General features: G+C 56.0%; 1 protein-coding gene across 2 annotated transcripts in view; it reads right to left on the minus strand.

The window, feature by feature from the left end:
* Positions 1 to 16859, minus strand: part of GPR55 (G protein-coupled receptor 55) — a 40871-nt gene that overhangs the window by 12504 nt on the left and 11508 nt on the right. The window contains exon 1 of one of the 2 annotated variants that reach the window (XM_045794225.2): positions 1697 to 1811. The exons of the other annotated variant lie outside the window; for it this stretch is intronic. Within the exon in view, the coding sequence (XP_045650181.2) occupies positions 1697 to 1811 (115 nt within the window). Of the gene's footprint in view, positions 1 to 1696; positions 1812 to 16859 lie in introns of those variants that run through there. 2 annotated transcript variants of the gene reach the window in all.

Here is a 16859-nt window from a genome sequence, read left to right on the forward strand (position 1 = left end):
GTGAGCCATCTAAGAGAAGGGAGGGCCAGCGGTAGCTGAGCGGAGCTGGTGCAGCCTGAGGGATGTAACTGGGGGAGGAACACTCCCCTGGACCAGTGTTGCCTGCGATTCCCGTCTCCGCTGGGGGTGCAGTGCTGAATCCCACAGTTAGAACATAAATATTTACTTGGATGCAGTGACCTGCCATCAGCACCAAAGTGTAAATCAATCTATCCGTCTACACCTGAGCTGGGCTTCCGGGGGACATGATGCAAAAAGGACACAGAGGGGACAGAGCACATAGAATCTCCCAGACTCCAAAATTCTGCTGAAGCTGCACCCTGAGCCTTGCGGGTTGGGTTGGGGTTGGGGGAGTGGGGGGCTCAGTTCAGGCACTCGAGATGTGGCCGTCGCCATGCTAAGTACTCTGCGGTGGGGACTCGGTATATTCCTGGAATGTTGTTATAATCATGCCCATTTTACAGATAAGGACAGTGAGGCTCAGAGAAGCTAGTCTACCCAAGAGCAAACTGGTGGTGAGGGGCCTCACTGGCACTCACACTGAGTCTCTCCTGTATCTTCCCACCCCCACCCCAGGATCAGCATCACCAGCAGGAGCATCCAATATATCCAGGAGCTCCCTGCGCCCCCTTCCCCACTTTCTGGCATGCCCAGTTCCACTTAACATCTCTTCTTTCTCCTCAGACTCTCATCTCCCCTCCTAAGAACCTCATCCCTCCTTCAAATGCCTACTTCCCTGATCCACCTGCATCACCTGAGGTGATTCCCCTACGGTGGCCAAGTGCGGCCAGTTGTCAGTGTGCCATAGGAGTACACATGGGGAATAATCCAGTTCTAATACGTAAGAGCCGTCAAAGCTGCCCATTTTCTTTTTAAAAAGATTTTATTTATTTATCTGACAGAGAGACAGCCAGCGAGAGAGGGAACACAAGCAGGGGGAGTGGGAGAGGGAGAAGCAGGCTCCCAGCGGAGGAGCACGCTGCGGGGCTCAATCCCAGAACGCTGGGATCACGCCCTGAGCCAAAGGCAGATGCTTAACGACTGAGCCACCCAGGCGCCCCAAAGCTGCCCATTTGCTTCCTGCACAATCAAGCACTTCCATCACTTACTGCTCTCAAGAGCCCCATGAGGGAAAAACCATCATTGCTCCCATTCTCCAGAGAGGTACATCGAGGCCAGGGACGTTTACACAACTGGTAAGTGGCTGGCCCGGGCTCCCAAGCCCAGCTGCCTGGAGCCTGTGGCTCGGCGGCTGTTGGGTGATTCCTGCCAGTGTGTCATCTTGGGCGGTGGGTGATTTCCAGGCCGGGTTCCGGGACAGCGGGCCCGCAGGAGGTGATGGCACGCAAGCCGAGCTCCCCTGGGGAAGGCTCCTGGGCTACTACCGTGAGGGTTCCCCACCCCAGCAAGAAGCTGCAACCCTGAGTCAGATCAAGAGGAAATTGAGGGTTCGTAGAACATGTCACTAAGATCAGGAGCCAACCAGTCCTCTGCCTGCTGTTGCTATTTTCACGGAGACTCGTGGGGCCTGCTGGGCTGCTGGCGCTCCGGCCATCGGGGACACTGGGTCTGGGCAGGTCTGGAGGCCCTCCCCCCACTGGCCTCAGGAAAGTTACCTGCCATCCGGGAAAGCCAGGTCAGTCCGTGGCTCTGTGCCTCGGTTTTTGTAAGTGGCCCCCCCGGGGGGGGCTGTTACCTGCTTGGGGTCCAGGGCAGCTGAGTGAGCTGCGAGATGTCATTTGTCCTCCCGGGTTGGTCACCAGCTCGCTCCGGAGAGAGCCACTTCCCTCTCTGGGGCTCAGCTTCCTCATCACTGAAATTAGGGGGTGGGACCAAGATGAGAAAAGTGCCTCTTCTCTCGGTTTGGAGAGGGGCCTTTCAGGGGTCCCTCCCCACCGAGTAGAACAAGAATGGGGCAGGGGGGCATGCTTCAAGGAAGAAGGTCTCCCTCCTGTCACCTCTCATGCTCACTCAGCTTCCAAAAAGAGGGTGGGGGCCGTGGGGGTGCAAAGAGCACGGGGTGTTCGCAGAGGTGTTAAGAAGCCCGTGGAAAAGTCGGGCATCACCCAGAGACAGCCAGTATCGGGGGACAGCCAGTATCCAGCCCATCGGGGCTTGAGGATGCAGGACTGCTGCCCACATGCAGGAGGGGTATAGGGACCAGGAGACCCCATGAGAGACCAAAGCATGGGCTATTTTTACAGGCCGGGCGTGCTGTGACTCTCGGTATCTACAGGAATAGAAAGTCCCCGAAGTGGGTCTGGGTAATTTATCTCAGCATATGGTCATTTCTGCAGAAATAGCAGCTGTGTGTGACTGTGGAGAGGTCACCTGGCCCTCCAGAGCATGGGCTCCCCATCCTTGGGTGAAGGGATTGACAGAACCGACTGTGACACCCTTTTAAGTTGTCACTATGACTCTGATCATGCCTGTGCTTTGCTACAGGCAGAACCAAGTTCACTGTCCGCTGCAGGCCCCCAGCAGGCCTGGGAGGGCTCAGCACTGAGGGGCCCACGGACACGAGTCTCCACTCCGCCCCTCCTCGAAGGGAGCCTCCCCCACCTCCCAATCTGGCTATCTTCTCCTTTGTAATGAATATTTCTGTCGTATAGCTCTTGTTTCTTATCTAAAACTTGGAGTACATGCACCTGGTTCAAATACATCGGTAAACACACAGGAAGACCACCCCCACCCCGCGCGCCCTCCCCCCACCTCCCGCAATCCAGTGTCCACCCACCCCTCAGGGTACCACTGACGACAGCATCTTCCAGAGTGTCTGGACCAACACACGTCCACATGTGTTCTTATTTTCACCCTCTTTTAACACAAAAGGTTGAGTTCTACGTGGGCCGTTCTGCACACAAGCCACCTCTCACCCTCCCTCTCTTGAACAGCTTTGCTGATGACCCTCGTCAAGGGCGGAATGGTGACACCCCCGCAGGAGAGCATGTGGGCCAGAGAGACGCTCCTACGGGGTAGGCCAGGCAGGGACTTGCCCAAGGCCCCACGTATGGCTCTGGGCTGCCCCTCCAGCTCCGCTCCTCACCCTGCTCCCGCCCGGCCCTGGGGAGTCACAAATATGAACTTTTTTCTTTCTTCTCTAACCTCCCAGAACCAGGCCCCCTGGTCTTGCCCACCCTCTCATCTTCCAGAACAAACCAGAGGCTCTGGGAGCCTGGGGGGATGGAGGGAGGGGGTCCTGCCTGCCCACCAGCTGGGAAGCCCAGAGTAGGGGGCTCCTGCGTCCCACTTGACCAATGTCCTGAGCGGCATCTGAGCTCCACGAGCCACTTCCGTGTAGGGCGAGGAACAAGCCACTTTGACTGGGTTTGCTAAAGAGCGGGGGACTCACTACACCGCCTTCTGTTGTTGCTTTAATTTGCTCCCTTAGTGATTAAGGTTCTCCCTGCACTCGTTGGGGCATCTCCTCCAGGCTTGCCCACTGGGGGCATCGCAGGGCATCAGAGCTGGGCCAGAGACGTGCAGGATGCCCCCAACCCCACCACGGGGGAGCTGCTCAGGGACCAGGGACAAGGGACGAAGTGGGGACAGAAGATGCTAGAAGCACAGAGAAGTGCAGACAGGAGGAGGGAGAAACACGATGTCTTGGGTGAGGGCCAGGAGTCTCTGTGCAGCTGAAGCCTGGGTATGTCGGGGACCAGCAGGAGCTGAGGCTGGAGGGCTGGCCAGACCGGAGATGGGCAGGGGTGCTCAGAGGACCAAGGGAACAAATGCAATGGACTGGAAGTCATCCCATCAAAGAGAAAGTTCTGGAACGGTGTAATGCTTTTCTTCTCACACCCATTCAAATCAGGACCAGCCCCGGTGGGATGGGAGTTCAGGGACTGGACACAGGACAGACTCCCTCAGGTGCCAGGGTCAGGGTTGGGGGAGGGCAACAGCAGAAACAGGAAGGAATCGGGATGGGACGGGCGTGTCTGAGAGAAGGGTCGCCATCATCGGAGGCAGCCTGATGCCAGTGAGAGCCATGCCCTCTGGAGCTGTTCTGTAAACTTGGCTCGTCACCTAACTTCCATAAATTGCAGCCACACATTCCTTCAATTAACAAGTATCTGTTTATCACTGTCTGTCCCAAGCCGTGGGGACCCAGACAGACAGCAGCACCTCTCTCAAAAACTCCTTTCAGGAGCTGGTCTGACAGGGGTGTGAAGGCACCCGGCAAGTGGCCGGTACTTGATGGCACTGAGTCCCCCAGCTCCCCTGACATTATGTCAGCCTTAAGTGTCTTTGGGAAAAAAGCAACATAAAGAACAGGACCTTCCTCTTTGCCGAGGGTGGGGTCCCAGAAATAAGAGGAGGCCTCAACAGAGAAACTGAGGCTGGAAAGGCAGGGAGAGGGCGATGGGTCCCGCCCCTCTGTGCCCTCCTGCCCTCTGAGCCAAACCTCCGGGCTCTCCACGGTTCTGTCCCCAAGCCCGCCCTATGCCTTCAGCCTGCAAGACTCCACGGGAGCAGAAATGAGGCGCTTTCCTGGGGCCTGAACCAAGTCCCCGACGCCCCCCCCCCATGCCTCCCCCTAGTTGCTCCAAAAGACAGCGGGACCCTAATAGTCACCCATAGACACTGAAAACATTCAGCCTCCTTGAAAGTGGGCGCGGGGCTGCTGACAGCATCCACGTCAAGGCAAGGTGGAGTAAAATGCCAGGGGGGGAAGGGGGGGACAGCAACCCTTTAGACCTCACCCCTTCCCCTCGCACACGCCCCCTCCGGCTCTCGCTGGAAATGTAGCGGTGAGGTTAAGGCATAAAGCTCTGGACTCTCAGACAGCTGGGTGTGGGCTTTCCTTCCGTCCCCGCCACCGCCACTTCAGGAAGTCGTTTTCGGAGCTCCCCGCTCCCCATATCGTCCTGCCTGCAGTCCCCCTGAGCAAAAGCTGTCTTCAAGCCAGAGGTGGGTCTTGCACAGCATGCAGAGGGGGCCCTTCCCCGTGAAGGTTGTAAAGACCACGGGCTTCTGGAAAAGATGGACATACAAAGCTTCCCCTCCTGCTGAACTCGGGAGAGGTTCTGTGACTTATATCGGAAAGACCCCCCACTTCCAGGGAGCCTCGGAGCCTCTCAGAGCTCTAAGTAGAGCCCCCCCCCCCAGGTTGACACAAGGGCTTCTTTAGTCTAGGCTTGCCCATGCCCTGAGGGGGTGGAAGGAACTTCCAGGATGTTCCTCTGCTCCCACCTGGCAAGCAGGGCCCCCTGCCGCTCCTGCCTGGGCCCTGGGCTCCTTGGCACCTGTCAGAGGCCACAGCTGGGGGTTGCACTTGAATGCTTCCTAGGGACGTGTGGGGGGTTGGGAAGGGTGGATCCTTCTGAAATATTTTTCTCTTCATGTTTCCTTTTGCAGCAAGGGTACTAAGTCTCTAGCCCACGTGTCCTTCGGGTGTGTAATATTCTCCTTCACACTTCCGTTATTAAATGTCTACCGAATTTTTTGTGAGCATTTTCTCCCCACACCACCTTCCCCCCCCCCACATGCACACATATTTATATTTGTTTTGCTGCCTGGCAATTGTCCATTCGGGTGTAAGAGGACGTCCTTTTGTTCCCATAAACTGTCTTGGGCACTTCAATAATGTGTGTATCTTCACTCCGCCACAGTTAAACTACGGTATTCATTTCCTTCCTGGAAATCTTTGATTTTTTTATTTAAATCCTAAGTTGGAGGATAAAAAAAGGCTTCTCCAATACCAAGCACCTGGCAGGTCAGAGCTGGGGGGGAGGGGTCCCAGGCACCCCCAACTCCTCTCTAGGGGTGAAGGCAACACTCCCATTCTCATGCAAAAGCCCTTTGCCCCGAGGGCCTCCTGCCCCCAGACCTGGAGTCCTCCACCTCGGCTGACTCATTGTCATGGAATACCGGCCCTTCCTGCCCAGTAGGGCTCAGTCTCCACCTCTACCACCCCAGCCCTGCAAGGAGACCTCATTAATGACAGTGACAGCACCTTCCACCATTGAAAATATCAAGAGTCCTAAGGATCAGTCAGCAGGAGGCTCACTTTATAAATAAAATCAGTTCCTTCTCCAAACCGCCTACGAGGTGTAGCTGATCATTAGCCCCATTTACAGATGGGGAAGCTGGGGTGCAGCACGGTCCAGGCAGGAACCCACAGGCGCCGCAGGAGCACAGAGCAGAGCTGGGGTCGGAAAGGGTCGCACTGAAAATGGCGGTCGTGGAGTCCAGGACCCCTTTCCTGGCACGAGGTCGGCCCCACCCCCGCTCCCCACATCCTCGACAGCTTTGCCTCCAACTTGAGAGAGAAAATCTGGCTAGTCAGGCCTGAACCTCGGACTCCTTGTCCTCAAACCAGTGCCACCTGCGCCCCACCAACAACTCCAAGGTGTTTCCGCGGCTTAGGGGAATTCACCCCCACCTGCAGCCCATCCCACCTGTCTCCTCAGGGGACCGTCCTCCCTCCCCCCAGCTGTCACTGCTGTTGACAAGGGGTGTCCGCAGGGCACAGAAAACGTCAGCAGGTGTCACAGGAACAGAAATTCATCCCCTACTTGTTGATTTGAAGGTAGAAAATTATTCGTGTATTGGGTGGGTACTTGTTCTAAAGTGACCAGAAGGCTTCATTTATGCATTAAATCATTTTAGAACTGCAGAGACTTCTGTAAAAGTACATTAAATTCTGTTACATGAGGCACGGGTTGTTGTATGAAGACAAAGCTATTATGGAAGGGAAAGTTTTCAGTATTCATCAGAATAATTCGATCTACACCTCTTCTAAATACAGAGCACATGAGTGTGAAAATGCACTAGATGAAAGGTCCCCAGACTCGTGCAAATGCCCTCAGAGTTCCCAACTCCAGAAGATGGCAACGACCAGGACAGTCTCCACCGGGGGCCAAAGGTCCAGCATCTTCCAGCTGCCCAGATGTGTGTGCAGCCTGGCTCTCTTGCTGACTCCTGCCCGCCAGCCTGATCCAGGACTCTGCACACCATTCCTTGATCCCACCTCTTTCTGGCTCCCTGCCAAAAAGTCCATCTGGTACCAACCCGAGCACTGCCTCCCAGTGCTCCCCCCCCCCGCAAGGCCTCAGTTTCCTTATCTCTACGATGGGCATAGTTGAGCTGCAGGCAGGGCTTCCAGGTCTCGCTCTCAAGAATTCTCTGCCTCTGAGGTCACGAGGACCTCAGAAATCCTAAAGCAACCGAGGCAGGCAGATTCCAGAAGCCTGGGTAGGGCTCTCCCCTGTTCCCTGGCAGCAATGAAGGAAAAGCAGCACTACTATTATCCTGCTGCCCCCAGCCCACCCCCTTCCCCTCCCCCTTGCCTTGCCCCTTTCCCCTCCCTGCTGCCCTCCAGCCCTGCCTTCTGCTGGCCCCCGCCCTGGGCCCCCCAGCTCGCCCAGTCAAGCTCCCACCTCTCACCAGCTGGCCCTCTCCTCCCCTGGAAGCCCACAGGGCCCCCTGTCCCCACAGGCTCCCTGGAGTCCCCTGCTGCCCTCACCCTGTCGGCCTCCCTGCCCTGTCCTGGTCCTGCCTCCCCCCTTTCAGCGTGGCCTCCCTCTCTGCTCTTCACTCTGCCTTTGCCCTGGACCTCCCTCTGGCCCTGGGCTGGCCTCCAGCCACCTGGCCAGACTGCTCAGCTGCCCCTACTCCCCTCCCACCCAGTCACCTCCTCCCCCCATCTCCCCACCCTTGGGCCAGCCTGCAAACCAGCCCAGGGACCTGACATCCCCACCAGGGGGCACCTGGATCTCTGGGAGCTCTGTGAGTCGGGCACCTGCTGGGCACAGGGAGCAGCATGTGCCTGGCCTCTGCGGGGCAGCCCTGTGGGCCCTCCAGTGCTCCAGGAAGCCCTCGTCTCCCCAGTGAGTTCTCAGCCACGTGGGGGTCTGGCCCGGGTCAGCCGGTGGGTGCCCCTCCTCGGGATCTGGCCACAGGCCCAAGAAACATGACAAACTGCTCTGTGTCCACACTTGGGCCCCTCCATGCTCTCAGAGTTCCCACTGGGAGGGGATGGCTGGGCTCAGTGGACTCAGGGTACCTTTCCCTGCAGGGCTGTTCTTTCCCTGGGGCCAAGCGCTGTCCCCATTGTTCAGAAGGAGCAACGGTGCCCTGTGCCTGGTACTTACCCCATCCCGAAGCCAGCCTCCCCAGGAGACAGTGACCAGGGCTCCCTTTGGCAGAGCAAAGGTGGGGGAGGCTGTGGCAGGGGGAGGAGGGGTGGAGCCCTGCTAGAAGGTGCTGGGGCCTGGAGGCTTGCAGGGAGGGGGAGGAAGGGCTGTCTGGGTACTTCAGGGGAAGCATTACCAGGTCTTCCCTATCCAAGCTTGGCCTCAGAAGTCCCTGACTTTGGTTTCTGAGGTCATGCCTACAGCCACGCTAAAGCATCCAGCGCCCCCAGAGGGGCTCTGCTCAGCCCGTCCTGTTCCCACCCACCTTGCCTGCCCATGTTGCCCCCGGGGTCAGACGCTTTCCTTGTCCACCTCGTAATCTCCCTTTCAGTGCCAACAGCTCATGTACTCTCCCGGGGCACTGGCCTCGGGACTGGGGCCACCTGTTAAGGGAGACCCTTCGCCACCCTGGCTATTTCTCCTCTGAACCATTTTACACAAAAGGCTGATTGCCTTCCTCCTCTGATGACAGAACTCGGTGGCTTCTAACCCAGCCCTGACTCTAGAATCACAAAACCTCAGTTTTCTAAAGGCCCAGGACCTCTCTGCACTTCTCTCACCGAAAGCCGTGCAACAGTCTCGAGTTCAATGTTTTTTCCCCAGCCACTGTCTCAGCAATTTCCAATCCTCCCATCCCACCCCACCCCCCCACTCCCCAGCTTCACTGGATTTTTCTGCCCCAGGACCTTGGGGAGGTAGGTCTGGAGACCAAACTGAGGTGACCCACAGCTCTTCACAGCCTGAATCTTCCACTGAAAGCCCCAGCCCCACATCCTGGTGGCGGGAAGGTGGACACCGGCCAAACGCAGCAGGACCACCCAGGCTCGGCCGGTCTGAGGCTGGTGAGCAAAGTCCCCAGACTTGCCCATATTCTTGGGCCCCACCAATGCACTCAGCGAGGATACTTCAGGGCAAGAGGCAGCTTCCTGTCAGGAGACCCCAATGCTACCTGGGCTGGGGTGAGGGTGACCAACTATCCTGGGTGCCCAGGGCTATGGGGACCTCCAGGACAGTCCCTGACAAACATGGCGGAGCTGGCCACCACAGGTCAGTGAGGAAGCTTTGGGGACTGGCCCTGTCCTCAGTCTGCGGGTTTCTGTCCCCACAGGGTCCCTGCTTCTAGCTGCCTGTATCCAGGATGGCCTGACGCTCTTTGGCTGCCAGGAGGCCCATGGGTCCCTCCTTCCCTCTGCCTGGACAGATGAGCACACGCGGGAGCCCTCCCTGCAGAGACTCCGGGGTCTGAGAGCAAATGCCTGGGGTGGGACAGGAGCTCTTCCTCTTGCCCTCACGGATGGCTGGAAGGCACCACAGGGCACCACGTTTCCGAGAAAAGCCTCCCAGCGCCACCACAAAGGGGCTGTGTGTTACCTGGGGCTCGACTTGGTCGTCAGCCTGTGGGAATGTCTGGAACATACCAGAGAAGCGGCTTCAGGTTGCATGAAGTGGGGCTGCGGAGACTAAAGTGTGGGGTGCCTGGGACAGGCAGCCTCTCCCCCCTCCAGCTCAGCTACTTGTGGGGACGAGGGGCCCAGGCGGTGAAGGCTGATGGGACTCCACATGTCTGCTCATTATTTTCTCTGTCCGGAAGTCTGTCCTTCTTAACGGGCTCCTAGCAGCCCGCAAATGGGGAGCATACCGCGTTGCCATAAAAGGGGGCTTTGCCCAATTATTCAGTCCCTGTGTCCAGAATACATGTGCCGAGTGTTGTAGTCTTTCCTCAGAACCTCACGGGCTCACAGCCAGAATTATGTACACCCACCCTGAGGTGCGCACACACCCATGACACACGTGGGCATTTACCCCCCTCACACACATACACACCCAGGGACGTACCCTAACCTAGAAACACACACACACTTATCAAAGATACAGGTGCAGAGACACAAGGACCAACCCCCCCCACACACACCCTCAAGGACACACACACACACACACACACACAGAGCTAATGCTCTCAGATGGCACAGCCCTGAACCACACTTAGATCCTATGGAGCTCTGTCACTGCACAGCTGACCCACGGCCTCCTGTCCCTCCGCACGACCACAGTCCTGGTGTCCCAAGCATCCCATGCCCAGAGCCCTTAGCAGGAGAAAAGGTGGCAGATCCTTCAAGAGACACCCAGAGAGGACGGAGCCAGGGGGAAATTTGGCCTGCGCCAGTGACAGCGACAGGAAGATTCACCTTCCTGCCATGTGGCTCAATTCAGTTTACTCATGGCGGCCCACGGGCCAGGGGAAAGCCCCCCGACCTCCGACCACCTCAGGATGCAGTTGGAGAATTTGAACATATCCCTGCAGGTTGCATTCCAAAAGTCTTTTGGTTCTCGAAGAGTCCCAAACCCAATCAAAACAACTAAAGAACGACTCTTATGGAGGATTAATATGAGAAATGAACAATGCCGTGCTTACGAAAGTGAGACATTTGGTTAATTATGATGTATCTTGCGTGAAAAAAATTGTATTTGACTTTCAGCAACACAGAACAATACATAAGCTACGCCATAGCTTTAAGGGAATAAACTTGGATGGAATTTTTTGCAAGGATTACAGCGATGCGAATAAACAAGCAGTTGATAGTGAGAAACAGGAAAGAAAATGCAAGTGATGGGACGAAATTCTCTTTCCCTAGACTTCCGCAAAATGGGCCAATAAAAATTACATCTGGCTAGCCAGGGGAATAAGGTCACCATCTGCAGCGTTCAGAGATGCCCTCTTTGTAGAAGCAGAAGGAGTCCGGCTTATCGAGTGTGATGCTGAGGACACACTCTTGCTAATTTGCCATTTTGGAAACTTCCAGCTTTACATGATATGTTGCAAGTCCCTGACAAAGTTGATGGCCTGCCGTGTGCACACCATCGGGAATACACAGATGAATAAAACTTTCTTTAGACTCTAAGGCTTCTTGGAGGAGATGGTGCCTGAGCTGGGGGTGGAGGAGACATAGAAGGAAACATGGAGACCAGGGGACCAGAATGAAACAAGGATATGGTTAGTAGAACCAACAGCGGCTCTGAGCTGCTGACACTGGGACTAGTTGGGTCATGGGGGAATTCACAAGGAGATGCAGCATGGGCTTCGGGACTAGGCTGGGGGCGGGGAAGCAGTTCCACTTTCGACTCAAGGGTTTGGGGTACCCCAAAATGCCACCCACTCTCCACGGAGATATAGAAGGGGGAGTGATCAGGGTAAGTATGATGGAGGAAGCTTGCGGGTTTGTAGGAAATAATTCATAGTGTAAGAAAAAAATCAAGAAGCTAACTCCAGGGAAGAGAACTAGTAAACGGGTTGGTGGAAAGATTGGAACTCATGAAGACAGAAAGGTCAGAGGCACGACCTACAAGTCACAAAAGACAAAGGAAGGGTCAAGGCAAAGGGCTAGCCAACATGCGAAGGAGCCTGGAAGGTGAGGCGGGGCCGGTACTAAATCTTGGGAGGGGAAATCAAGAACATTTATTGACGGCGATGCCTTTAGAGACCCTACCCACCCAGAGCACCCAGGAAAGCATCCAGTAGTAGGTTTCAGCTTAAGGAAATCCACTGTCTATAAAAACTTTGAGTCCAGCATGATCCCGAAAGATAAATTGGCCAAAGCTTGTCAAAACACAAAATGAATTACTGGAACCTTATTTACCAGCCAAGCTACCCTGGGCTTATTAGGTGGCTTGGCTGGAGCCTAAGTGGTAAGTAATCAATATTTATGATGATTCCTTTTATATAAGTAGTAACTCTTTGGTCTGAACTGAGCCAGATCTCCTAGGCCAAAAAATGTTTCCCTGTTTTCCTTTTGCCTCTCTAGTCTCCCAAGTCTATTAATAAATTTTAAAACACGTGTTAATAAATTAAACACAAATTTAACACTTTTTTAAAAGATCGTATTTATTTATTTGGCAGAGAGAGAGCCAGAGAGCACAAGCAGGGGAAACAGTAGAGGGAGTGGGAGAAGTAGGCTCCCCACTGAGCAGGGGGCCTGATGCGGAGCTCGAACCCAGGACCCTGTGATCATGACCTGAGCCGAAGGCAGACGCTTAACCAACTGAGCCACCCAGGCACCCAAATTTAACAAATTTTAAATTGGGTTCCTTGAATAAGATGGCCCTGATTCTAGGTTGGGCCTTACGACATAGACCGGAAACATTAAATAAAAACATAGTACATAATAATTTGTAATTTTTTGCGTGTGGTTCTGGGTAACAATGTGAGCCATTGAAAAGTCTTGCCCTGGCTTGTTCAAAAAAAAAAAAAAAAAACATCATGTGGCAAAAGTCCTCAGGTAGGAGAACATCAATGCTAATTTCTCAGAATCTGCAAACTATGTAGCAGTTTGAAATCTCCGAATAAAACAGAGAATTGACCAGATGTTTGAATCCTTTAAAATTTGTTGAGTCATTTCTCATATTAATAATGGGGGCGGGGGGGGTCATGTAACACGTCACATAAAAAGCTGGCCAGGCAAGGACCTTCTGAACAGCCACTTGGGGAATGAGGCTCTCGGGATGGGCTTCATATGGGATTGGTTTTCTTTACAATAGACCACGTAATGCTGCTTACTCCTTCTAAAATATGTAAGAAGTACAATCAAAGCTCTCTTTCTATAACCAGATGACCAAAAGATGGTTGAGCCAGTCCTGCATACCTGAGCCTTTTGCCCCATTTTTCTATGAAATGGTTTGAACAAGTATTTATATTGCTTTGGAAACTATTCGCTATTTCCTGAGGGCATCTCATCTGAGGGAAGGAAAGGTGGGGCAGCTTAGCTGGTGCTGGGGATACTGGAATCAGGAGGAGAATAAGCGAAGATTCTAGATACTCTTTTGGCTTAATTCTACCAGCTCTGGAAACTATGAAACTCTGCAGAATCCCGAGCAGTAGGCAAAGGGGAGGGCTTGGAGGAGGTCTGGGCCCTTATACCCAGCCACCCACCATGGCACAGGGTAGCCATAAGCTCTTCATAGGATCTCATGCCCTTGTTTCTTTTCATTCCTCTTGAGCCAATGAAGGGCACCATTTTGGTTGGAGGAAATATGGCCTCCAAGTCCAATCGTTTGTTCACGAGAACCTTGATTTCAGCTGCATCTCTTCCGGGTCTCGGTAAACAACTTCCAGTTAAAGCATGAGGGCCCGACCTTTCTTAAGAGTTCATTAAATGTTGCCCCCAAATAGCACTTAGGAAGGAAAGTGGGCTACAACATGGCTCCCATCTCACCACCTGAGGTTGGAAGCATTGTGCATCTTGGAAGCTTGTCTTAAGAGGACAAGTGTGCAAGATGGACAGTGATGGACCAGCTAACAATGAGCCCTTTCTTAGCCCTGGGGGCCTGGCTGAGCCTCTGAGAACCCAGTGCTTACTACTGCCCCGGGCAGGAGCCTGGGGTGCTCTGGGTGACAGAGTCCCTTTCCCATGGATCCAAGGAGTTGGGTCATTAGTTTCCTGACTTGGGAGAACATTGCCCAGCTCTGTCCTTGTCAACCTGTCTGAGATGCTGATGCCCAGGGGAGCAGAAGGTGTCCCAGGTCATAGCGAGAGGGGAAGGTCCACAGGTCTGAGGTGATTTGGAGCCTGGGCATAACAAGCACCAAATGTTTCCCAGAGAAGTTTCCAAACCAAAAAGAGGACAAATGCTCTAGGGTGATCTTCACAGAAGTGGTCCACTTCTGTTGTCCTATGAAGACTGTCGCCTCCAGGCTACCCAGCTCCCCAGGGTCACAGAAATCTGGACTTCAGGGAAGGGAGGTGTGTCTGGGGAAGGGTTACCACTCCCCCCACTCCACCCCCAGACAGCTCCCTAGACTGCCATCCCCACCCAGCAGCACTCAGAGCTATGTCCAGCAGGCCCAGGGTCAAAGTGTCCTGCTGGGCTCCAGAAAGAGCCAGTCCCCCTACCCTTGATCTACGGGGCACCCCAGATTCCTGCCACATGGGGCCTGGAGGATGCAGATGGCTGGGGGAGCTAGAGCCTCCCAGGAGCAGATTCTTTGGCCTGTGCCTGGACCAGGGCCCAGCAGAGGCTCCACTCAGGGTAGGACTGACCCCCAGAGAAGATGGTGGGCTCAGGAAGGGTCTTATGGAGGGGTCTTCCCAGCCTGTCCATCTCCCCACCAGCCCTTGGCATTAGAATATAGAGCTCAAGGTTGGGGTTTCCTGGCAGGCCTCATTCACTTTATAACCATCTGCAAACTAGAGGCCATGAGAGGAATCTGGGCTCCCCTGGCCTATGAATCCTGGAGAAGAGGCATCAGTCAGAGGGTCTGTCTTCAGAGCATGAACTTTCACCCCACGGGAAGGCCATTATCAAGACTGAAGTCTAGGGACTAGAAGGAAGTATAATTCTGGACGCTGCCACACCAGGCTGTGCCCCCCTCGGGGAGGTTCTTGGGGCTCGTCCCTCCCCGTACTTGGCCAATACTCACCTTCCTCGGGGGACGTGCCGCTGCTTTGTGGCCACCACAGTTCAGGCTGTCTGGCCCATCCGGACAGACAGAAGAGTATAAACATGGGTGCCCCCCATTTCTGGCTGGTCCAGCCTTTTCCTAGTTCTGTCCTGGGTGGGAAACAGGAGTAGCCCTGGCTGCACTGGGGCCTGTAGGGAAGGGAGTTAAGGACGGTGTGGAGGCCACGAGGCCCAGGAGGCTCAGAAAAGCTCCCCGCCCCCCAGACTTCACCTCTAGCTGGAACTCCCTCCCACAACACCCAGGAGCCTCGGGCTGCCCCCAGGGAGGCTGCGGGAACAGTCCTGACCCAGGAGGACGCTGATGGCCAGTTACAACTACAGAGCCAAGCAGCTGCCCTCTGAGGGCCCAGGACCCACAGTGAGCAGGGTGTTTGCTTGGCAAAGGGTCCCAGCGCCACCCCCTGGGCCTCCATGGCCCAGCACCTTCTAGCAGGGCTCCACCCCTCCTCCCACTGCCACAGCCTCCCTCTGCCAAAGGGAGCCCTGGTCACTGTCTCCTGGGGAGGCTGGCTTCGGGATGGGGTAAGTACCAGGCACAGGGCACCGTTGCTCCTTCTGAACAATGGGGACGGCGCTTGGCCCCAGGGAAAGAACAGCCCTGCAGGGGAAGGTACCCTGAGTCCACTGAGCCCAGCCACCCCCTCCCAGTGGGAACTCTGAGAGCATGGATGGGCCCAAGTGTGGACACAGAGCAGTTTGTCATGTTTCTTGGGCCTATGGCCCGATCCCGAGGAGGGGCACCCACCGGCTGACCCGGGCCAGACCCCCATGTGGCTGAGAACTCACTGGGGGAGATGAGGGCTTCCTGGAGCACTGGAGGGCCCACAGGGCTGCCCCGCAGAGGCCAGGCACATGCTGCTCCCTGTGCCCAGCAGGTGCCCGACTCACAGAGCTCCCAGAGATCCAGGTGCCCCCTGGTGGGGATGTCAGGTCCCTGGGCTGGTTTGCAGGCTGGCCCAAGGGTGGGGAGATGGGGGGAGGAGGTGACTGGGTGGGAGGGGAGTAGGGGCAGCTGAGCAGTCTGGCCAGGTGGCTGGAGGCCAGCCCAGGGCCAGAGGGAGGTCCAGGGCAAAGGCAGAGTGAAGAGCAGAGAGGGAGGCCACGCTGAAAGGGGGGAGGCAGGACCAGGACAGGGCAGGGAGGCCGACAGGGTGAGGGCAGCAGGGGACTCCAGGGAGCCTGTGGGGACAGGGGGCCCTGTGGGCTTCCAGGGGAGGAGAGGGCCAGCTGGTGAGAGGTGGGAGCTTGACTGGGCGAGCTGGGGGGCCCAGGGCGGGGGCCAGCAGAAGGCAGGGCTGGAGGGCAGCAGGGAGGGGAAAGGGGCAAGGCAAGGGGGAGGGGAAGGGGGTGGGCTGGGGGCAGCAGGATAATAGTAGTGCTGCTTTTCCTTCATTGCTGCCAGGGAACAGGGGAGAGCCCTACCCAGGCTTCTGGAATCTGCCTGCCTCGGTTGCTTTAGGATTTCTGAGGTCCTCGTGACCTCAGAGGCAGAGAATTCTTGAGAGCGAGACCGGGAAGCCCTGCCTGCAGCTCAACTCTGCCCATCGTAGAGATGAGGAAAGAGGCCCTGCGTGGGGGGCCCTGGGACGCAGTGCTCCGGCTGGAACCAGGTGTGTTTGTCCCAGGGCAGAGCCCCTCTACAACCTGAACCAGCCCGTGTGAGGCCCCATCCAGGGCACCGGGGGACAGCATCCTGGCTGGTTCCCTCCAGGGACACTGTCTGAGAGCCTGGCTGGCTGGCGTTCAGGCGTGGCCCCACCATCCTGTGCACACCCTCCGTCCCCCAGGAGCCCCTCCATGGGGGGATCAAGAGGCTCGGCCACTCCCTGAGCTTAGGCGCCTGTAAGATGTCTGGACTCAGGAATTCCCTGCGAAGGACAAGGGACCCATGTTTGTCTCTGGGCATCCCTGGCCCGGGAAGACGGGGGTCAAGGCAACAGAGGCGACAGCGGAGTCAGGAAGCAAGAGCTTGGAGAGCTGCCCCTCGGGCTCTGTGCAGGGACGTGGTGAGCTGGGCAGGGGGTGCCCCAGGCTGCCCCCTTTTCCCCACCTTCCTCCCCCAGGCCCAGTAGTAAGGACAACTGAGAAGAAACCTCTCCGCTAGGACCTCTTCTGTCATCTGTCACTCACACAGTAACATCCCTGTGCTACCAGGGTTCCAGGACGGACCTCGAGAAGCCTTAAGGACAGTGATGGACATTACCGGAGACTGGACCCCGGGCAGGGGCAACCCTGATGGAGCAAGGGTGAATCAACTTCTCTCCCACC

The sequence above is a fragment of the Ursus americanus genome, chromosome 1 (assembly GCF_024610735.1).
Source record: "Ursus americanus isolate L20-20 chromosome 1, mUrsAme1.1.p, whole genome shotgun sequence".
NCBI lineage: Eukaryota > Metazoa > Chordata > Mammalia > Carnivora > Ursidae > Ursus > Ursus americanus.